General features: G+C 40.8%; 1 protein-coding gene and 1 non-coding gene across 5 annotated transcripts in view; both read left to right on the top strand.

The window, feature by feature from the left end:
• TSPAN12 (tetraspanin 12) overlaps positions 1-17649 on the top strand; it is a 90415-nt gene that overhangs the window by 33145 nt on the left and 39621 nt on the right. For all 4 annotated transcript variants that reach the window (XM_020807334.3, XM_020807333.3, XM_020807335.3 and 1 more), the window contains exons 3-4: positions 3022-3104; positions 6276-6411. In XM_020807334.3, coding sequence (XP_020662993.3) covers positions 3022-3104; positions 6276-6411 — 219 coding nt within the window. The remainder of the gene's footprint in view (positions 1-3021; positions 3105-6275; positions 6412-17649) is intronic.
• Positions 14706-14813, top strand: LOC140707922 (U6 spliceosomal RNA). Its single transcript, XR_012088052.1, has one exon. It is a non-coding gene; the product is annotated as a U6 spliceosomal RNA (small nuclear RNA).

Consider the following 17649-nt stretch of genomic DNA (forward strand, 5'->3'; position numbering starts at 1 on the left):
GGGGCGCTGGAGCAGAAGGGGGGCGGTAGGGGGGCGCTGGAGCAAGCCAAACCTGTGAAGATGGCTGCAGCCTTTTTACAATGTGCATGAATATATATTTTCCTCCAATCTTAATTTAGTTTCAGAGTGTTCGTCTTGAAATTTTTAGTTTCTGCATTGCGCTTTGTTTTTATGCCCTTTTAATATTTCTTTTTGCGTCTTAAAATTCGCTTGCAACTAAATCATTAAATGTTACTTTTGGGGGGCATTTCATTTTCTTGGAATTGAATTTTGTTTTCAGGGGTCATTGGATTTAAGTGTCTTAAATAAGTAAGTAAGTAAGTAGGTAAGTAAATAAATAAATAAGATATCATCACCGCGGGGGGGGGGGCGATGATAACTTCCTCGATGGCTCAAGGGGGCGTTTCTTTCAAAAAGGTTAAGAACCACTGAACTAGCCTAACCTGATCCAAGTGCCATCTCAGGAGAACTGAGTAGGGGTGTGCAACACCACACACTCAAAGCCAGCTTGTGATCTCAGAAAATGCTTATGAACAGGACAGGTGCTGTGAGCCCTGTAGGAGGTTAAACTGGGCCAGATAAATTAAAATGAAAACAGATGTATCAGCATTTCATGTTCATGGGAGATCATTAAGAGTAAGAAAGCAACAGTGTGTCACTACTTTTTCTAAGCTTGAGAAACGTTGTCTGTTTCATTAGCAAAGGCCGATGCAGTCCTCACCACAGCTTCCCTCTCAGGACATGGAGAGTTGCATACAGAGACCATCTTATGAAGGCTTACTGGGAAAAACATGCCACTCTGTGGTTGGTCATGGTAACAGAAACACATGACAGTACAGGATGTCAAAAGGACAGGGTATTGGTGCGCAACATAGACGTAGTCCCTGGTTTTAGAAAATGCTTTAGAAGACATGCAGGTCTTTTGGACTCTGTGAGAACTTTGGGGTATAGACAAATTCAATTGGGAGGCATAAATAGATCCCTTCACTGAGAGAATGGCCACTTAAAAATGAAATTAATCAATAAAATAAATGTTGCTTTGCGATTCTTTTTGAAGTGATGTGGCACAGTGTCACTAAATGGTGAGGGAGAAATATCACATGGATTAGCTGTTGGCTTATGCAGTGCCTTGTGCTGCTGCCTTGTCCTTTTTTGCTGGTATTGCGGCAAGGACAAAGTAGATGAGTGGAGAGTGTGATTTCTGCCACAGGCTAGTGGTATGTGACAGCAGCTTTATGGATGAGGCGGTGCCTTTTCCTATGCCCCAGCTGAGATTAATCCAATTCAGGGTGTCAGTAAACAGACAGACAATGTTATTGAGAGCAGTAAAGAAATTTGTATTACAGCAATATTGTAACAGGAGTAATACATACAGAATAGTCCTTTCTTCAGTCCTTTGGTCATACATGTTACAGCAATCAATGTCAGTCCATTTACCATATCATAAATCAGAGTCCTTCGTAAATTCTGCTTCTGTAAATCAATCCCGCAGAGTAACTCCTTCTCTCCATCCGACCCCCAAGAAACAGTATTCTGAGGCTGTCAGCTTTATTGCCCCTTGTGGCCAATTGGAGATTAGCTTCTGTAGCATTTTTCTTTAGCATTTTGTTTCCACAGCTGTATAATATCTAACTGGTAGCTTGTTGCTAGCACAGCTGCATCATTTTAATAAACTCTTTCTACAGATTTTCTTACAAACTTTCCTACAAACTTTGATCAACAATTCTCACAGGTATTTTCAAGATCTGACAGTATGTAGCTTATTGATTTTAAACAAATAAAGGGAAATAGCTAGTTTAATTCCTTTTAACAATGTGAAAATAAGAGTTAATTTTTTAAAGGGCTATAATAGGAACAAAGTTTGAGTTCCTGAAACTATAAATGAATTGTTTTTTAGAAGTAGCTTTCCAAATTCTGATTATATCCAAGCTTCTTATATCAATATTTTATGCTTTATCAATCAATACCAAGGATTCAAGTTGAGTGTCATAAATCCTCTTACCATGTACTGGTAAAATACAGAATCCTACTTATTATCACTCTTCCTCATTACTTGTATCTAGAGTTGGGCATGAACCATGCTTCTGTGTGGGAATGCCCACACAAGTGTTCAATGGGCACCATGAAGTTCCCTCCCCCATCTCCTTCATGCATTCGCCCACTCATGGGTGGCAGTGTGCTGCCCTGCCCCACCTCCCTGGGCAGCCAGCCACATGCCAGCAGCAGCATACGCTTCTCTCCTCCTGCTGTGGCCACCCACTCAGATGCAGTGCCACGAGCTTCCCTGCCCTGCCTCCTTGACTGAGTGGGCAGCTGCTAGACGAGGAGGAAGGTGGAAGTGTTCTGCCATCGTTGAGTGAGCAAATGTGCGAAGAAGCTGGAGGAGGGAAATGTTTTCTGCCTGCGGAACATCTGTGCAAGTCCTGTGCCAAACTGGGCTGAGCTGCCAAATTGTGGTTTATGCCCATCTCTATCCATATCTGATACTAAAGGTACAAGTTTTTGAAAGCTGTTCTTGACCCTAGTAGACAATATTATTTTTATCTCATTGAAGACTCTGATGGGTTGACTGTGTGTTGATCAATCTCATAAGTGCCAATTTGTGTGAAGCATCTGGCTTGGGGTTTTTTGGGTTGTAATCTAATAATTACACATATAGTAGTCTTATATTTTCCTTTCCATACTGGCTTTGCATAACTAACTTTTATGAATCTCTGCTGGAGTTATTAATCTTACAGTAAGCATAAAATAAAACCTGAAAGCTTATTGCTGTCCCTGAGGTGTAGGGTTTTGAGCAGAATGACCAGTCCTAAAATCACTCCATTGAAAAATCTGCTCTTCTGAGTTATTACTAAATTAAAGACATTAAGAGATATAATAATTCAGCCATGCATCTGCTCCACACTATTGATGAGAAGAAAATTATTCTGTGCAGTAAGTAGCATGCTGCTTATAACAACTGTTTTAATCATTGGGTCTGTTCTAAATTGTGTTCAGTAAATAAATTCTGTTTTATTTCAGTTGATGTCCATCACTGTGCTAGGTGTTTCTGCCTGGATGCGGGACTACTTGAATAATGTACTGACTTTAACTGCAGAAACAAGGTAGGCATGTCATGGCTGAAAATAACCATTTTTCCCCACGTAGCTAGGCTTTAGAGAAGGGCAGCAAGAATAGTGAGAAGATGAAGCTGGTGTCTTCTCCATCTTTCCCCCATTAGAGTCCTAAGACATGTGAAAAGTATTTGTCTTTATTATAATATCTCCAAGTGCTGCAGATAACACTTTGTTAGAAGAGGGAATTCCTTCAGCACTGATTGCATGTATAAATGTCACAGGAGGAGCCTCCCTTCCTTGCCATAGTTTGCAAATATAGCTTTGGGCTCAATCCCACTGACAATAAAACCCACTCTTGTGCTGGATTCTGCTTTTTTTAAAAAATATCTTTAGTGTAACTATGAGGTACATGCACACGTGGAGTACTGTCCGGGAAGAAAGAGTTTTTCTGCTCCTCTGCCAGAGGAGCATTTATTTTGTAGCAGATGTGCAATTGATTTTTTTGGAATTGATTCCACGTGTGTGAATGTCCCATCCCCTTTTAAAAAATCTGATACGGTGCTATGCCAGATAACAGGAATTAAAAAATAAATAAAAGCATTGTGCTTGCTGAGAAAGCTGGTGTCAGTCTTGGCAGGCCCGGTCTACCAGGCTTTCCCAGGCAGTAGACCGGGCCTACCGGGGGAAGCCCTCCCCTGGTAGGCCTGGTGAACCCTGGGAAAGCCTGTGTCGGCTGGGGGAACCTCTGGAGGCCTTCCCCACCACCATGGAAGGCTTCTTGGAGGTCCCCAGCCACCGCTGATAATGCCTCCGAAGCACTATCGGCGGTGGGGGGGACCTCCAAGATGCCTCCCATGGTGGCAGAGAAGCCCTGGAAGGCATCTGGAGGTCCCCCGCTGCCGCAACTGCTGCTGGGAGCCGCCACACGCTGGGAATCCCGACCATGCTCGGTCTGAGCATGGCCGGGATTGTCCGGCACGGCTCGGCTCCCAGCAGCGGCAACGGTGGCAGGGGTGACCTCCAGATGCCTTCCAGGGCTTCTCTGCCGCCATGGGAGGCATCTTGGAGGTCCCCCCACTGCCAATAGTGCCTCTGAAGCACTATCGGCAGTGCGCGGGGACCTCTGAGATGTCTCCCATGGCAGTGGAGAAGCCCTGGAAGGCATCTGGAAGCAGATCCACGGCCTACGGACTGGAAGACGGAGGCAGGGAAAGCACCAAATTTGAATTTGGTGCTTTCCCTGCCTCAATCTTCTGGTCCATAGGTCGATTTTCCGGCCACAAGTCGAAGTGAAACTTTGTGGCCGGAGAAGTACGGATGTTGAAAAGTTCGTAGGTGGAGCTGTCCGTAAGTCGAGACGCCACTGTATTTGGTTTTCAACTTTTTAAAAAATACTGTTGGCTGCCTTGGATCCTCTAGGACAGTGGTTCTTAACCTTTGTTACTCGGATGCTTTTGAACTGCTACTCCCAGAAACCCCAGTCAGGACAGCTGGTGGTGAAGGCTTCTGGGAGTTGCAGTCCAAAAACACCTGAGTAACCCAAGGTTAAGAACCAGTGCTCTAGGAGAAAAGTAGTAAGTAAGTAAGTAAGTAAGTAAGTAAGTAAGTAAGTAAGTAAGTAAGTAATAAATAAACAAACAAACAAACAAACAAACAAACAAACAAACAAATAAATAAATAAATAAATAAATAAATAAATAAATAAATAAATAAATAAATAAATAAATAAATAAATAAATAAATAAATAAAGTTAAAAGCCAATCACAGCCAGTTACAAGTTGAGAGATTTTGTTTGCTAAGGTAAAGGACAAGAGACTGCCCATTTCCCTCCACCTGTTGAAGCCTGTTAGATTTACTGTTGAATCTGACTGTGTTATTGGCTGTAAGATAATGAGCACAGGACAGGTTGTGTGATATGTGCAGTTCTAATTTCGAGTACAGTAACATGTCCTGAGAGTTCAGGAGGAATGAGAAGGAGACTGCCACTGCTACCCAGAGTGTTTACCTCACACTGCCTGCCCAGCTGCATGCAGTCAGTGTTCCTAGACATAGCCCCATTAATTCCAGGTATACGTTCAGATGCTCAAAGACAAACATAGCCAGCCATTGTTTCCAGTACCCTCCTAGTCATCCACCCTCCAAGTGCAGTATGTCCCTTTTGTGCTACCTTATCTAGGAAATGGATTTATAAAGAGATGTGGTGGGCAGCGTGGGTTCATTTGTATATTGACCCCTTCTTTTTGAATGGTATTCATGATGCTGCATGCCAGGGTAAGATGAAACTGGGTGCCACTTTGAAAGGGGCAGTCTGTCATCCTGTATTGCTAGCTGATTTTAAAAATGTTCTTGCTCCTGTTGTGCCATATATTTGAATCTTTCTCTATCAATACCAGAATTTTCTCTCTCTTTTTTTGCCCACCTTACCCTGTTTAAATACTTATATGAACTTTGTCAGGTTCTTGTAAGCTTTATGTACCTCCCTTTGGTTGCAACCTGACAGGATCACGCTGAGTGTGAAAATTCTGTTTTTCTTATGTGTGGCACAAAGAAGAATCTTGGAAATGGAGAGATCACAGCTGGAATGGATAGGGATAATTTCTTAGAGCAGTGGTCCCCAACCTAGGGCCTCCAGATTTTCTTGGACTACAACTCCCAGAAGCCTTCACCACCACCTCTGCTGGCCAGGATTTCTGGAAGTTGAATTCCAAGAACATCTGGAGGCCCAAGGTTGGGGACCACTGTCTTAGAGTACAGCTTAAAGTTTCCTCAAGCCAACATGGTCCCTACATAGGGAATACTGGGTATAGTAGTCCAGAAATTTAACTTCTCTAAGTTTAGCCCCGGAGGACCTATTCTGGGAACAAATGTTATGTTGCCTGTTGTCAGATCTTATTTTAGCTCCAGGCATCTTCTGTTCATTCATTCACTGCAGTATCTTGACCGATGTGTTATTTTAAAAGGCTGCATGCAGCAATATGGATTAATATTTCAGGACTAATTGCAGGCTAATGAATGAGGAATTTGTAGTTGCTAAAAGTTCTTCTGGTAGGCTAGGCTATTTTAATCTGAACTCCAGTGTCACAACTGCTCTATAACGAAACACTGCTGTATTCTTTAACAAGACAACCACTGTATTCTACAAATGATTTGGGGACGGTTGTTTTGAGGGGAGCAGGATTCGATTTTATGAATCTAATCTAATTAACATTTTCCCACAGGGTGGAAGAAGCTGTTATTTCCACGTATTTCCCAGTTGTTCATCCAGTCATGATTGCTGTCTGCTGTTTCCTTATCATTGTTGGGATGCTGGGATATTGTGGGACAGTGAAAAGAAATCTTTTACTACTTGTGTGGGTAAGGTTCTTTCTTTCCATTGGTGTATGTTGGTTCCGGCCAGTTTTCTTTCAAAAAGGCTGTTAAATCACCATTGCTGCTGGATAAATGCCTTGGTCTGATGGTCAGTCATGCTGTAGGTCATGGCAGGCCAGGCCTAATGTCATGGGTGGGCAAGGCCAGGCACCTTTTGAGTCCCATACAAGAAACCTCTTGCTAACCCCCTCTTAAAACCCCTTGGGTCTGTTCTTTTTTTTTCATTTTTCCTGTTCAACTGGGTCTTTGGAAATCAGTAGAAGCAAGGAGGAGGTCAGTTATTCTGTAATGGCTGGCATGCTGGACTAAGCCAGCAACACCCAGGTCCAAATCACCACTGAGCCATGAAATGTGATGGGTTACTTTTGCCCAGTCCCTGTCTCTCAGCCCAATCTCTCATGCGGGGTTCTTAGGATACAATGGGGAAGAGGAGAGCCATATACTCGTTGAAGGAAAGGCAGAATAGAAATGTAGTTAACTCATTGGTATGAATAAATAAATTGAAAGAACAGTTAGAGTATCCTCTTGCTTTGATCTTTTCTTCTTGGCCATGGAGGACATTGAGCCCAGAACAAGAGGATGTGGACTTAGGAAAAAGGGGCTGCTTACACAAGGCATTCTTGAAATCTAGAGCATGCAGTGCTATGAGCTTGGAAAAAAAATATTTTTTTAAAAAATCTACAATTCCCCATATCCCCTAGTTTTCTATGTTGTGGTTGTACCTAGTTGTACTGTGTGGGAGCACAGATGTGGATAAATGGAGCCAATTTGATGTGTTTGATATCTCTCTCCCCTCCCCCACATCATCCATACTCTTGGAAACTACATAATGCTAAGAATGAAGAACTTTGTTTTGTCATCTGGCGCAAAGTGCTGTCCATCTTCTCAGCTCGCATTGGAGCATTGTGCTTTTAATCTTGGTTCTATGCAAATGATGCAGATAACACTTTTCCTTGTGGAGGGCAAAGTAAAACTCCAGAAAGCTGAGCTTTGATTTTAAATGGTAGCTTTTAGTTCTGTCTCAAAAGAACTTCTCTAGAGCTCCACTGATATCAGAAACCACTTCTTCAGAAAGTAATAAACTTTTGAAGTTAGAGGCCCAGAACCTCTGCCTATAACCACCATCTTAGAAACACAACTACAGCAATTAAGGGTTGCTCTTCCCATAATGCCTCTGGAAGATGGATGGCTTGTCCTACAACTTAACACTCAACCTTCCCACAAGCTCTTGTTTTGAAAACTCTGAAGTTAACTTCAGTTTTGATTACATGTGTAGGCTTAACCCAATTTCATTTGATATTCTGTTGTCAAAGGCTTGCTATTACATTCAGTGTAATTTGGTGTTCTGTACATCAGGGGTCATCAAACCCCGGTCCGTGGCCCCGTGCCGGTCTGTGGGCTTGACGGAACTGGCCCACAGATATGGATCTCTGTCCCCACACGCACGCGCATTGGGCATGTCACACTTGCGTGGGGGGGCGTCGAGCCAACGGTGGACATGCCATGCTCACGCAGGGGGTGTGTCATACACATCCCCCTGCGAGTGTGACACACCCACCGCACTCGTGCGGGGTGCCCCCCCGCACAGCTTGCTCCCCCCAGCCGGTCCATGGCCCCAAAAATGTTGGGGAGCGCTGCACTGTACATCATCCTGCTGTAAATTGCTTGTAACAGAATGGGTAGCTTCCAAAATATGCTCCTTCTAAATCTAAATTTCTTATATTATGTTACCTCACTGATCATTTTTGATCCATTGCCCTCTCTTTTAAAAATCTTTAATACTGTATATCACATTTTTTTAAAAAGTGCAATATATTCAAATAGCAAAATGATTTAAAACTTTTCTTTTTCTTTCTTTCTTTCTTTCTTTCTTTCTTTCTTTCTTTCTTTCTTTCTTTCTTTCTTTCTTTCTTTCTTTCTTTCTTTCTTTCTTTCTTTCTTTCTTTCTTTCTTTCAAAATGCCAGCGGAGTAAGAATCACTTCTTGCTCGTTAACACAATCTGGAAGTAAACACATGTACTGTGTGTAAAGCAATCAAACTGCATTAAATCAAACCTAGACATTAATGGAGCTCTTAACCTACAATATTTCATTCTCAGGAGCCTGAGAACCAGCTCATGCTGGCCCAACTGATAAGCAAAAAAATAAATGATATTTTCCTAAGTATGCCACACTTCTTGACTAATTGTTAAATAAGCAGTTTGCTGTTGTATTGCAGAGATGTGTAAGCGTGAGTCAATAGTTCATTCATCACACTAATAATAAAAAAGGTTGAGCAGAACAAGCTTTTATAAAACCAGATGGCCTGAACGATAAACATGGTATGCATTATTAAGTCTTTATAATTCTCCCTTTTATTTTCACATTCTGTTGGATGAAGCGATCAAGCATATATCAATTATATATACAAAAGCATATTATATATATGTGGTCAGGAAACCCAGTATACAGAAAGGAGTTGTCTTAATGGGTAAGGTTGCCTAGAGCAGAGAGAACTGGCTTACTCTTTGTTCTGAGTAGTACATTCCTTTTATCTCATAAGTTAATTGTGACATACCTTGGCTGAGGAGGAGAGTGTTTGCTTTACATGCAGAGAATCTCATGTTTAGTATCTTTAATGAAAATTGTACCCGTGGAGGGCTACAGCCAGTCAGACTAGACAGTATGATCTGTGACCTATGTATGTGATTATCTACCATTCATTCCTGTGGTGAAAAGTGCTCTACTAATGCAAAGAGAGGGAGTCAATTAAGTGAGATTATTTGTGAGGGATAAGCGAGGGAAGAAGGGAAGAGGTGGGAAAAGGAAGAAGAAAAGGCCACCAAGGCATTTGAGGATTATTTCTAGGCTGGTCATGGAAGATGCCATGTAACAGGAGAAGATAAGCATTGGGAGGACTTCTTAGAAGCTTCTCAACCTTAATGTTTCCAGATGTACTAGACAACTCCTAGCATCCCTGACAATTATCTATAGCTGAGGCAGATGATATTTATATTGTCTGTTTGGTGTTAACTCCTCTCCTGTCTTTTCCTAATTGAAAACTTGTCCATGAAATGTAATTTGCCTGTGCTTGTGTGTGTGTGTGTTACGTGCTGTCAAATTGGACTATCTTACAGCATCCATAGTAGAGTTTTCAAGTTAAATGGGATATTTAAGGAGTTTACCATTTTGACCAGGTAAAGTTTCCATGGCTGATCGGGCATTTGAACCCAGGCCTCCTGTGCCCTCATCCATCATTCTATCCACTGTTCCATACTGGATATTCCAAACATATTGGCCCTACCTGTTTGGTATGGGTCTAAGACTCAGAATGTAGGTTTTGTATTACATATGTTTTTAAAGGATCATAATGACACAGCTGAGTGAGTTTTTATTTGTAGTTCAAATGGAGCCACTTTGAAATCTGGTTTCCTCTGAGTTTTCTTCATCAGTACATCCATGTCTCTGTTGATTCAGAAAATGCTAGCTTGCAGTAAAATCTAACTCAAATGGAAGCTTTTGGGTTTAACGCAAGATGTAAGTCTAAACTGAACTGACATGTTTAGCCTCTCTAATAGCATTGGCGTCCAGCTACAAGAACATCATCATTTATCATCACTTGCTGCTTCCATATGGTCATTTGACAGCAGTATAATGAAAAGGTTTGAACTCAGAAGGCTTCCAGCTGGATAAAACTAAAGTTGTGGCATATCTATCAATTGGACACATTGATTGCAAATTCTTACTTGAAGCACGGGAAGGTTTAGTTAGCAGGCAAGTAAACAACACCAAAGTTGTAGACACTCCTGGGGACAATTAGTTTCAATGTAAGTTCCATTATAATATGAAACTGAAGCAATCTTGGTCATTCTGTTGGATGGCCTGTGAAGGAAGAACATGACTTGGCTGATTCTCCTGAATCTTTTAGTGAGTTTTGATACTACCAATCATGTTATTTTCCTGTATTGTCTGTGTAGATTGGTTACTTGGTGGTTCTGTTTTTATGTGACCATCATTTACAGAAGAAAGTGATGGGAGATTGCTGCTCCGTGCTGGAGCAATGTTGTTAAGGATGTGTGTGAAATTTATTTGGTTGAAATTTCTTACGAGATTTATGCTTTTTGGATTGAATACTGAAACAGATGCAATTTTTTGGTTGGTTGTTGAGTTTGACTGCTTGATTTCAGTCTTCCAGTGCATTCTTTGAGAGGAAGAAAATGTATTTGGCACCCATGTTTGAAAAATGTGCAAAAAAACTCTTTACATATTTCTGAATTATGTTCAAACATGCTTGGATGCTGTATGTGTGTGTTTGTCCATTAATGTGTCCATTTGAAAAATGCTCACAAGATATATCTAACTTCCTTTCCACTAAAAAAAAAAAAAATCAAAATCAGCATGGAACTTGTAGAAAATAAGTGTGAACATGTGAAATGAGAATATCCTCAGAAACAGGCTTCACAGATCTATATTGTGTTATACAGTTTACTAAGATGGTTATTCTCTTCCATTTTGCTTCCTAAATACCTGGGGAGGGGAGAATCTTTTACTTTCCCTCACTCAGTCATCTCTAGAGGCATGGCTGTGGGTCCTTTTAAGTAGAAAAGCCAGGTAAAAGGATTTGAAATAAATAAAAAAATGACTATGTCTGTCTGTTTCCTGGCCCAGCCCATTCTGTCCACCACCAGCTCTACCTATCTCCAATCCCATCCATGTAGACTCGAAGAATTCTGCAGCCATCAGTTGAGTCTTTCCACAAATGCTGCCTCCACCTTTAGAGTGATGTTTTATTGAAGGCATTGTAGAAAATTGGGAAGGCAATTAGATCCAACTACTTGACCACAAAAAATGAGATTCCCCTTAGACTGGCATTAGCAGTGACTGATGCTAGGTGATGGAATCCCAGCTGTTGCTGAAGGGTGCTAAGTGTTGCTGTTTGTCCTGGTGCCTACACTTTATAGACTTCTAGGGAAAATTAGAAGCCTCTGCTTGTCATAGCTGGCATTTATTTTAGTTAAGGTTTAATTCCAGAATGAAATCAGACAATCATTTCAATCATATCAGAATTCATCTAAGTCTCAAGATATTTTTTCATTGTTACAATGATTCCAGGCAACATCAGCTTATCTAATTCTACAAGCTATTTATCTACATTGCTTTTGTATTCCATAAGCACAAAAATACTTCAGATACAGAAAACATCCAAAAGTCTTATACCTATGGAAAAACTGTAGGCACGAATACCGTGTTTCCCCCCAAAATAAGACAGGGTCTTATATTAATTTGTGCTCCAAAAATGCATTAGGGTTTTGTAGCGATCACCCTGCTTTGGCTCAGGTAGAAGATTATTGCTTCCACCTAGCTCTACTCGTGTCACTCGATCTAGCTAGGCTGAGAGGCTTGACCCCGAGAGAGGTCTGGAAGGAGAGAACTAGAAACCGGGCCTTCTCAGAGGTGGCCCCTCGCCTCTGGAACATCTTGCCCCCTGTGATTTGCCTGGCACCCTCACTAGGAGTTTTTAAGAACAAGCTGAAGACTTGGTTCTTCAGGCAGGCCTTCCTCCCTTCCATCACTTAGTTCTTTGTGTTTTCCCATCTTGGACTTTGGTTACTTCTCTTTTTTGTTTGGATATCATCTCTTTTAATTCTTGTTTTATATTGCTTGGACTGTAAGCCACCCAGAATAGATTTGTTTAAATCTAGATAGGTGGGATGAAAGCTGAATAAATAAAACAAAAATTAATAATAAACAGTTTTTGAACAAGTGACATATTACTGAGTTGATGTAACAACTTGTAAAGCTTCAGTGTTTATCTAACATAGTGCTATACTGGAAATGCATAATTTTGGAAATTTGTTTGCATTGCAAGACATGAGGCTATCACTTAAGGGAAATGTTCCCACTGTACTGGCATACTGTAGCACTCTTCATTGAAGATGTCACGGGCAATGTCACATGAAGACATATCTGCCACTGCTGCTTTGGACTGACATAGGCGGTCACACATGCCAGAAGCCGTTTTAACAAGGTGATGCAAGCAGAATTGCTGCAAAAACCACTAGACTCTGTCTGCTGAGCAGAAACCAGTGAATGCCTTTGGTAAAAAAGTTCAGACCTACTCCATGTAGCCAGTGGGAAATTCATCAAGTTTTACCATGCCAACTTTGCCACAAATCGCAGAGTAAACTGAATGTACCTTCACTTTTTCATTTAAAATTTAGCTTTAGGCTAATTTAGAGTTGGACATTGGAGCAGACAAAAGTAGCAGAAAAAGATGCGCACGTCCAAAACGTTAATGATATCTACAGCAGTAACAATGTCTATATGTTGCAATGCAGTACTGTAAAGCAGCAGTTTAGAGTTTAGCATATTTATTGACACATTAGCTTTTCTGAACTGGAATCCCCTTTTACCAAAACCAGTGGTTAATGCCATCAAAAAAGTGGCTGAGACGACCTGATGCAGACAGCCCTTTCTGATCATGTAAACTTCCTTCTGTCCTGATTCTGGATGTTATGGTTCCCCAGTCAGAAGGAAGATGTGCACTTAACATGCTCAGAGGCATTTTATTGTTACTATTCCACATCTTATAACTTCAGTAAGCCTGATGGCGAGAATGATGGCTGTAGAACCTGATGGTTTCTACAATATCTCATGTCTCTTGAAATGTTTTTATCATCTCAGTTTGTCAATAAAAATAAATTGATCTGTTACTGTTTGACAAAAGTACAACTGCACAAATTGTGTTAGTGGGGTTTTAAAAATAACACAAGGAAATGGGTTTTGTTGTCGTTGTTAAGCCAACTGAAGCTTGTGGCCCAGAACTAATGTTTTCCTCTGGATGTGTATGTACAGAACAAAGGAAACCTGTTCAGAATATATCTTGAAGCTGACGGCACAAATCTCTTTACTAATAGCCTTTATCGGAAAAATGGCAGAAAAATAAATATTGTTTGGCAGATAAGCACTGAAGGGCCTTTCTGGAACTACCCAGAGAGCTGTATTTTAATACTTACATAAAACAGTCAAGCTATGACGAATCTATAAATTGGCTTGTCCCCTTTACGTAAGCCAGGACAAAATGTGTAATAATTTTGTTTTAAAATGATTAATGTTCTCTATGACTTAATCAGCTTGTACTGATACTGCCAAATGTGTCTTAGCAGTAGAGAAGATCTGCAGAGTAGCATGTCTTGATAGCAAAAGATGAATGGCTAGCAAACACAGCCTCTGCATGAACTCATGTTTCATGCCGTAAGTTCTATAATTGTTTTTTTCTTATTGGATACATTTTAGCTTTTATGGCAAGAGGAGAGCACTGTTTCCCCTACCTCCAGGATTACATATAACCCTCTGAAATGTGCACCCATCATAACTGCACTGTGGCATAGCAAAGAGAAACATTAGGATGAACTCCGATGAACTGGGAGGTGACCTTGATCTGTGTTTGTGGGAACTCCCCCTCTTCTGAACAGTCGTCCCCTAAATTCCAAGAAGAATATTTTCTGTAAGCACAGAGATCTGCAGTTTGGGACAGCACCCTGAGACTGTTCTAGTGTACATCAGGAAACTCTTTCACATGTACACTTCCAAAATACTGATTTTAGTTTTTTATTACTTACATGTGCGTCTTGCTTTTCCTCCAGTGACCACGTTCCTAGCTTCCCTCCCTACTTTGGCCTTTTGAATCCTACTATTGTCTGGGATGACTGGATCACAAATGCAGAGATTCTTTTTTATGTTCAACCTTGTCCCTTCAGACTTTGGCCTCCCTGTGCTGTCATCTTTCTTGGAACCCTCTTTAGAGCATTAAAAAAAGGGAGGGGGGGACTGTACATATTGCAAAAAGTAAAAATAATGCCTTTCAGTTCCGTTTTGGGGGGAAATGATACAGAGAGATGGAGATGAGAAGCACAGTGACACCCTGTTTGAACTATGTTGCTCAAAGGTGCAAGTGCATATTGCTTTGTTTCAAGACTGATCCTGGCATTTCTTCTTCCCAATCACACATCTCTCAACAGGTTTGACCTTTCACCATTTGTTCTTTTTACTTCCAAGACCTCCCTAGCCTCTTACTCAAGAGCTGAAGAAAAAAATGATTGTTGTTATTTGTAATGCTTTTGGCATAATAATCAGCCCTAATAATTGCATTTCACAAAACTCTATAGTCTACTGATCTGCCTCCATAATTCTTAGATCTAGAAACGTTGCTTTTGTAAAAAGTAGGTTCTCAAGGTTTTAAACTCTTGAAGAAGATTATACATACATACATTTTATTATTACGGCATCGAGCCATACAAAATTGAATACATAACTTCATAGACAAGCATGTACTACAAAGCCAAAGAAGATTAGCATGGCCCCTGCGCAAGGATGACATGCAAATTCGTGAAGAAGATTATAACTTATACTCATCTGATGAAGCTGAGCAGAGAAAAGAAATAATTTCTTCACACACAATGTGTCATTAATGAATGAAGGTTGCTACCACAAGACTTGGTGAGGGCCATTCATTTAGATGGCTTTAGAGGAGGATTGGACCAATACGTGGAGGATAAACATTTGAGTGGTGAATAAGCATGATGATTATCTGGTACCTCAGGTTCCAATCCAATGTGACACTGATAGGTCAAACCTTTCCATTAAACAGGGTGAAGTAGCTGCCTGACATAAAGATTCCCACTGCCACAAAAGGGCATCAAATAGTTATTCAATTTGTTGTTGCTGCTGCTGTTTCGATACCACCACATACTGCCAGAGTACTCTCTAGGAAATTTATAACACAATTATACAGGCTACACATCCCCCTCCCCCTAAGCAAGCTGGGTACTCTGAAGATGCCGACCACAGAGACTGGCGAAATGTTAGGAAGAACAACCTTCAGAATACGGCCAAAGAGCCCGAAGAACCCACAACAACCACTTGAACGATTGTCTGTCTCAGATGCCAGAATACTTTGGCTTACAGGAATCAATATGTTTCAGATGACCCCTGTACTCTGAATACCAGCTGTTGTGAAGCAAGAAACAGCTAAGGGGCTGCTCTTAAGTGTCTGAACTAGGTGGACCTTTGAGTCTGATCAGCTCTTTTCTGTTCTTAACACGGGTGTAGCATTCCACCCTGCCCTCACCTGTCCGTCACAGCTGAGCAGTGGAAAAGCAGCCAATGAGGGAATGGAATGTGGTGTTAAAGGGGGAGGGGCTGGGATATAAAGGGGTGTGTATGGAATATGAGGGGAGATTCGTGAGTCTGTGGGCCTGTGAGCCAGAAAGTCAGTGAGAGTAGGGTTCTGTGTGTCAGTGAGTTCAGTGAGTGAGAGAAATTGATTAGCATCTTGTGATTTACCTATTATATATTATTGATCAAATAAACAAGTTTAAGTTTTAAAGCAACACATGTCTCACTGAATAATTGGTATTGAAATTGAATAATTGGTGGCAGCAACTGAGTGAAAGAGTGAGCACCTCCTGGAGGCCTGAGATAATAGAGGCTTCAGCGCGCTCGCTACAACGGGGTCTATATATTCAGCTAAATCCTACTTTAATAGCACAATTATGCAGTAGTTTTGTAGTGGCTAAATGTTAGATCTGTCAGGCACAAATTCACACTGTACTTTTGCCCATCAATCTACATGGGGGATGAGAAGCATTCAGACTGGTTCCTACTTCTAATTCTATAGTTTCTACTACACTTGCTTCTAGGATATGGATGCAAAAGAAATTTGTGTAGACCCTAACGTCTTGCAGAGGCGTTAAATTTTTGCTTTATTAGCATATTAATGAAAAAGCGTCAATGTCATTTTGTGTCCCATCATCAAAAATAAACAATGAGCATGAGATTTCTTTATTATTCAAATCATTCACAACTCAGGCATCCATATTTCAAAAATGTGTATAAATGTAACTTAATTAGTAATATCTGTAAAAATTGCAAATGTTAAGAAAAATGCATCAAGAATTACCTTAGGAAAAATGTGTACCAAAATCTGCATACATTTTTCTGCAGGAAGACGAAAAAGTCATGCAACCCAGTACACAAGGGGAATATTGCAAGGATTCTGAGAAACAAAACATAAATGAAACTGATGGATTTTCAGTTTTCTGTTCTATCAGAGAAAGTGAGGTAGTGTAATCACTACACAGTGGTGCCTCGCTTAGCGACGTTAATCCATTCCGGAAAAACGTTGCTAAGCGATTTTATCGCTAAGAAATATTAAAAAGCCCATAGAAACGCATTAAAATGCCATTAATGCGTTCCTATGGGCTAAAAACTAACCTTTAAGCGAAGATCCTCCATAGGGGCGGCCATTTTCACTGCCTCTTAAGCGAGGAAACACAGCGGGCAGCCATTTTGTTTTCCTGGGGGCCATTTTGAAACTGCCAATCAGCTGTTAAAAAAGGGTCGCTTTGCCATGATCGCTTCCCCGCGATCATTGCAAAGCGAAAAAACCCCATAGGGACCATTGCAAAGCGATCACTTTTGTGATCACAAAAACTTCATCGCTAAGCGATTTGTTGCTCAACGGAGTGATTGCTAAGCGAGGCACCACTGTACGTTTCTTAAATCTCCTGGAGTAATAGACACCAGCACATTTTTGGGTGTGAGAGATGGCTGAAGAATGTGACTATAACATGCCTGCAGCAGCTGCTCCATTACCTTGTACAAATATTAACACTGGGCTTTGATTGTTTACTAAATGGAAATATTTCAGTATGTCATCCAGTGTCATTCGTACGGTAGGAGTGGTGGGAAAAAATCCTCAACTGGAGGATGTTTAGCATTAAGGTCTGCAGAAAACCAGGCCTGACAGAGACTGTGTTTCATCACTTCAGGAGTCCAGGTCTTTCATCAACTTTTTGTTTGCTAGGGTAGTTAATACTGAACATGTTTAGACGAAAAGAGAACACAAAATCTACTGTTTGGAGTCAGGTTCCAAATGTAGAGTAGAGCATTTAAAGATCTTTGGTGCCTTTTTCTTCCAGCTAGATGACCTGTTTCTGCAAATTGTAAAATACTGACAGCGAATGTTAAATACCTGATCTAGAATATATCAGCACAAAACATGAACATGTGAGTGAAGATAGATTCCTGTTGTGAATTTGTGTTTTAAATACTTTTTTTCATGTAGCTGTTCATGTTTAATATGGAAACTCAAACACTGAAGCCTCTGAGGGGGGACAGAAAGGTTAAGAGGCATTTTCATTATCTGATTTCATAGTAAAATTACGAAACAGTTTCTTTAGT

Source organism: Pogona vitticeps, chromosome 5 (assembly GCF_051106095.1).
Source record: "Pogona vitticeps strain Pit_001003342236 chromosome 5, PviZW2.1, whole genome shotgun sequence".
Lineage (NCBI taxonomy): Eukaryota > Metazoa > Chordata > Lepidosauria > Squamata > Agamidae > Pogona > Pogona vitticeps.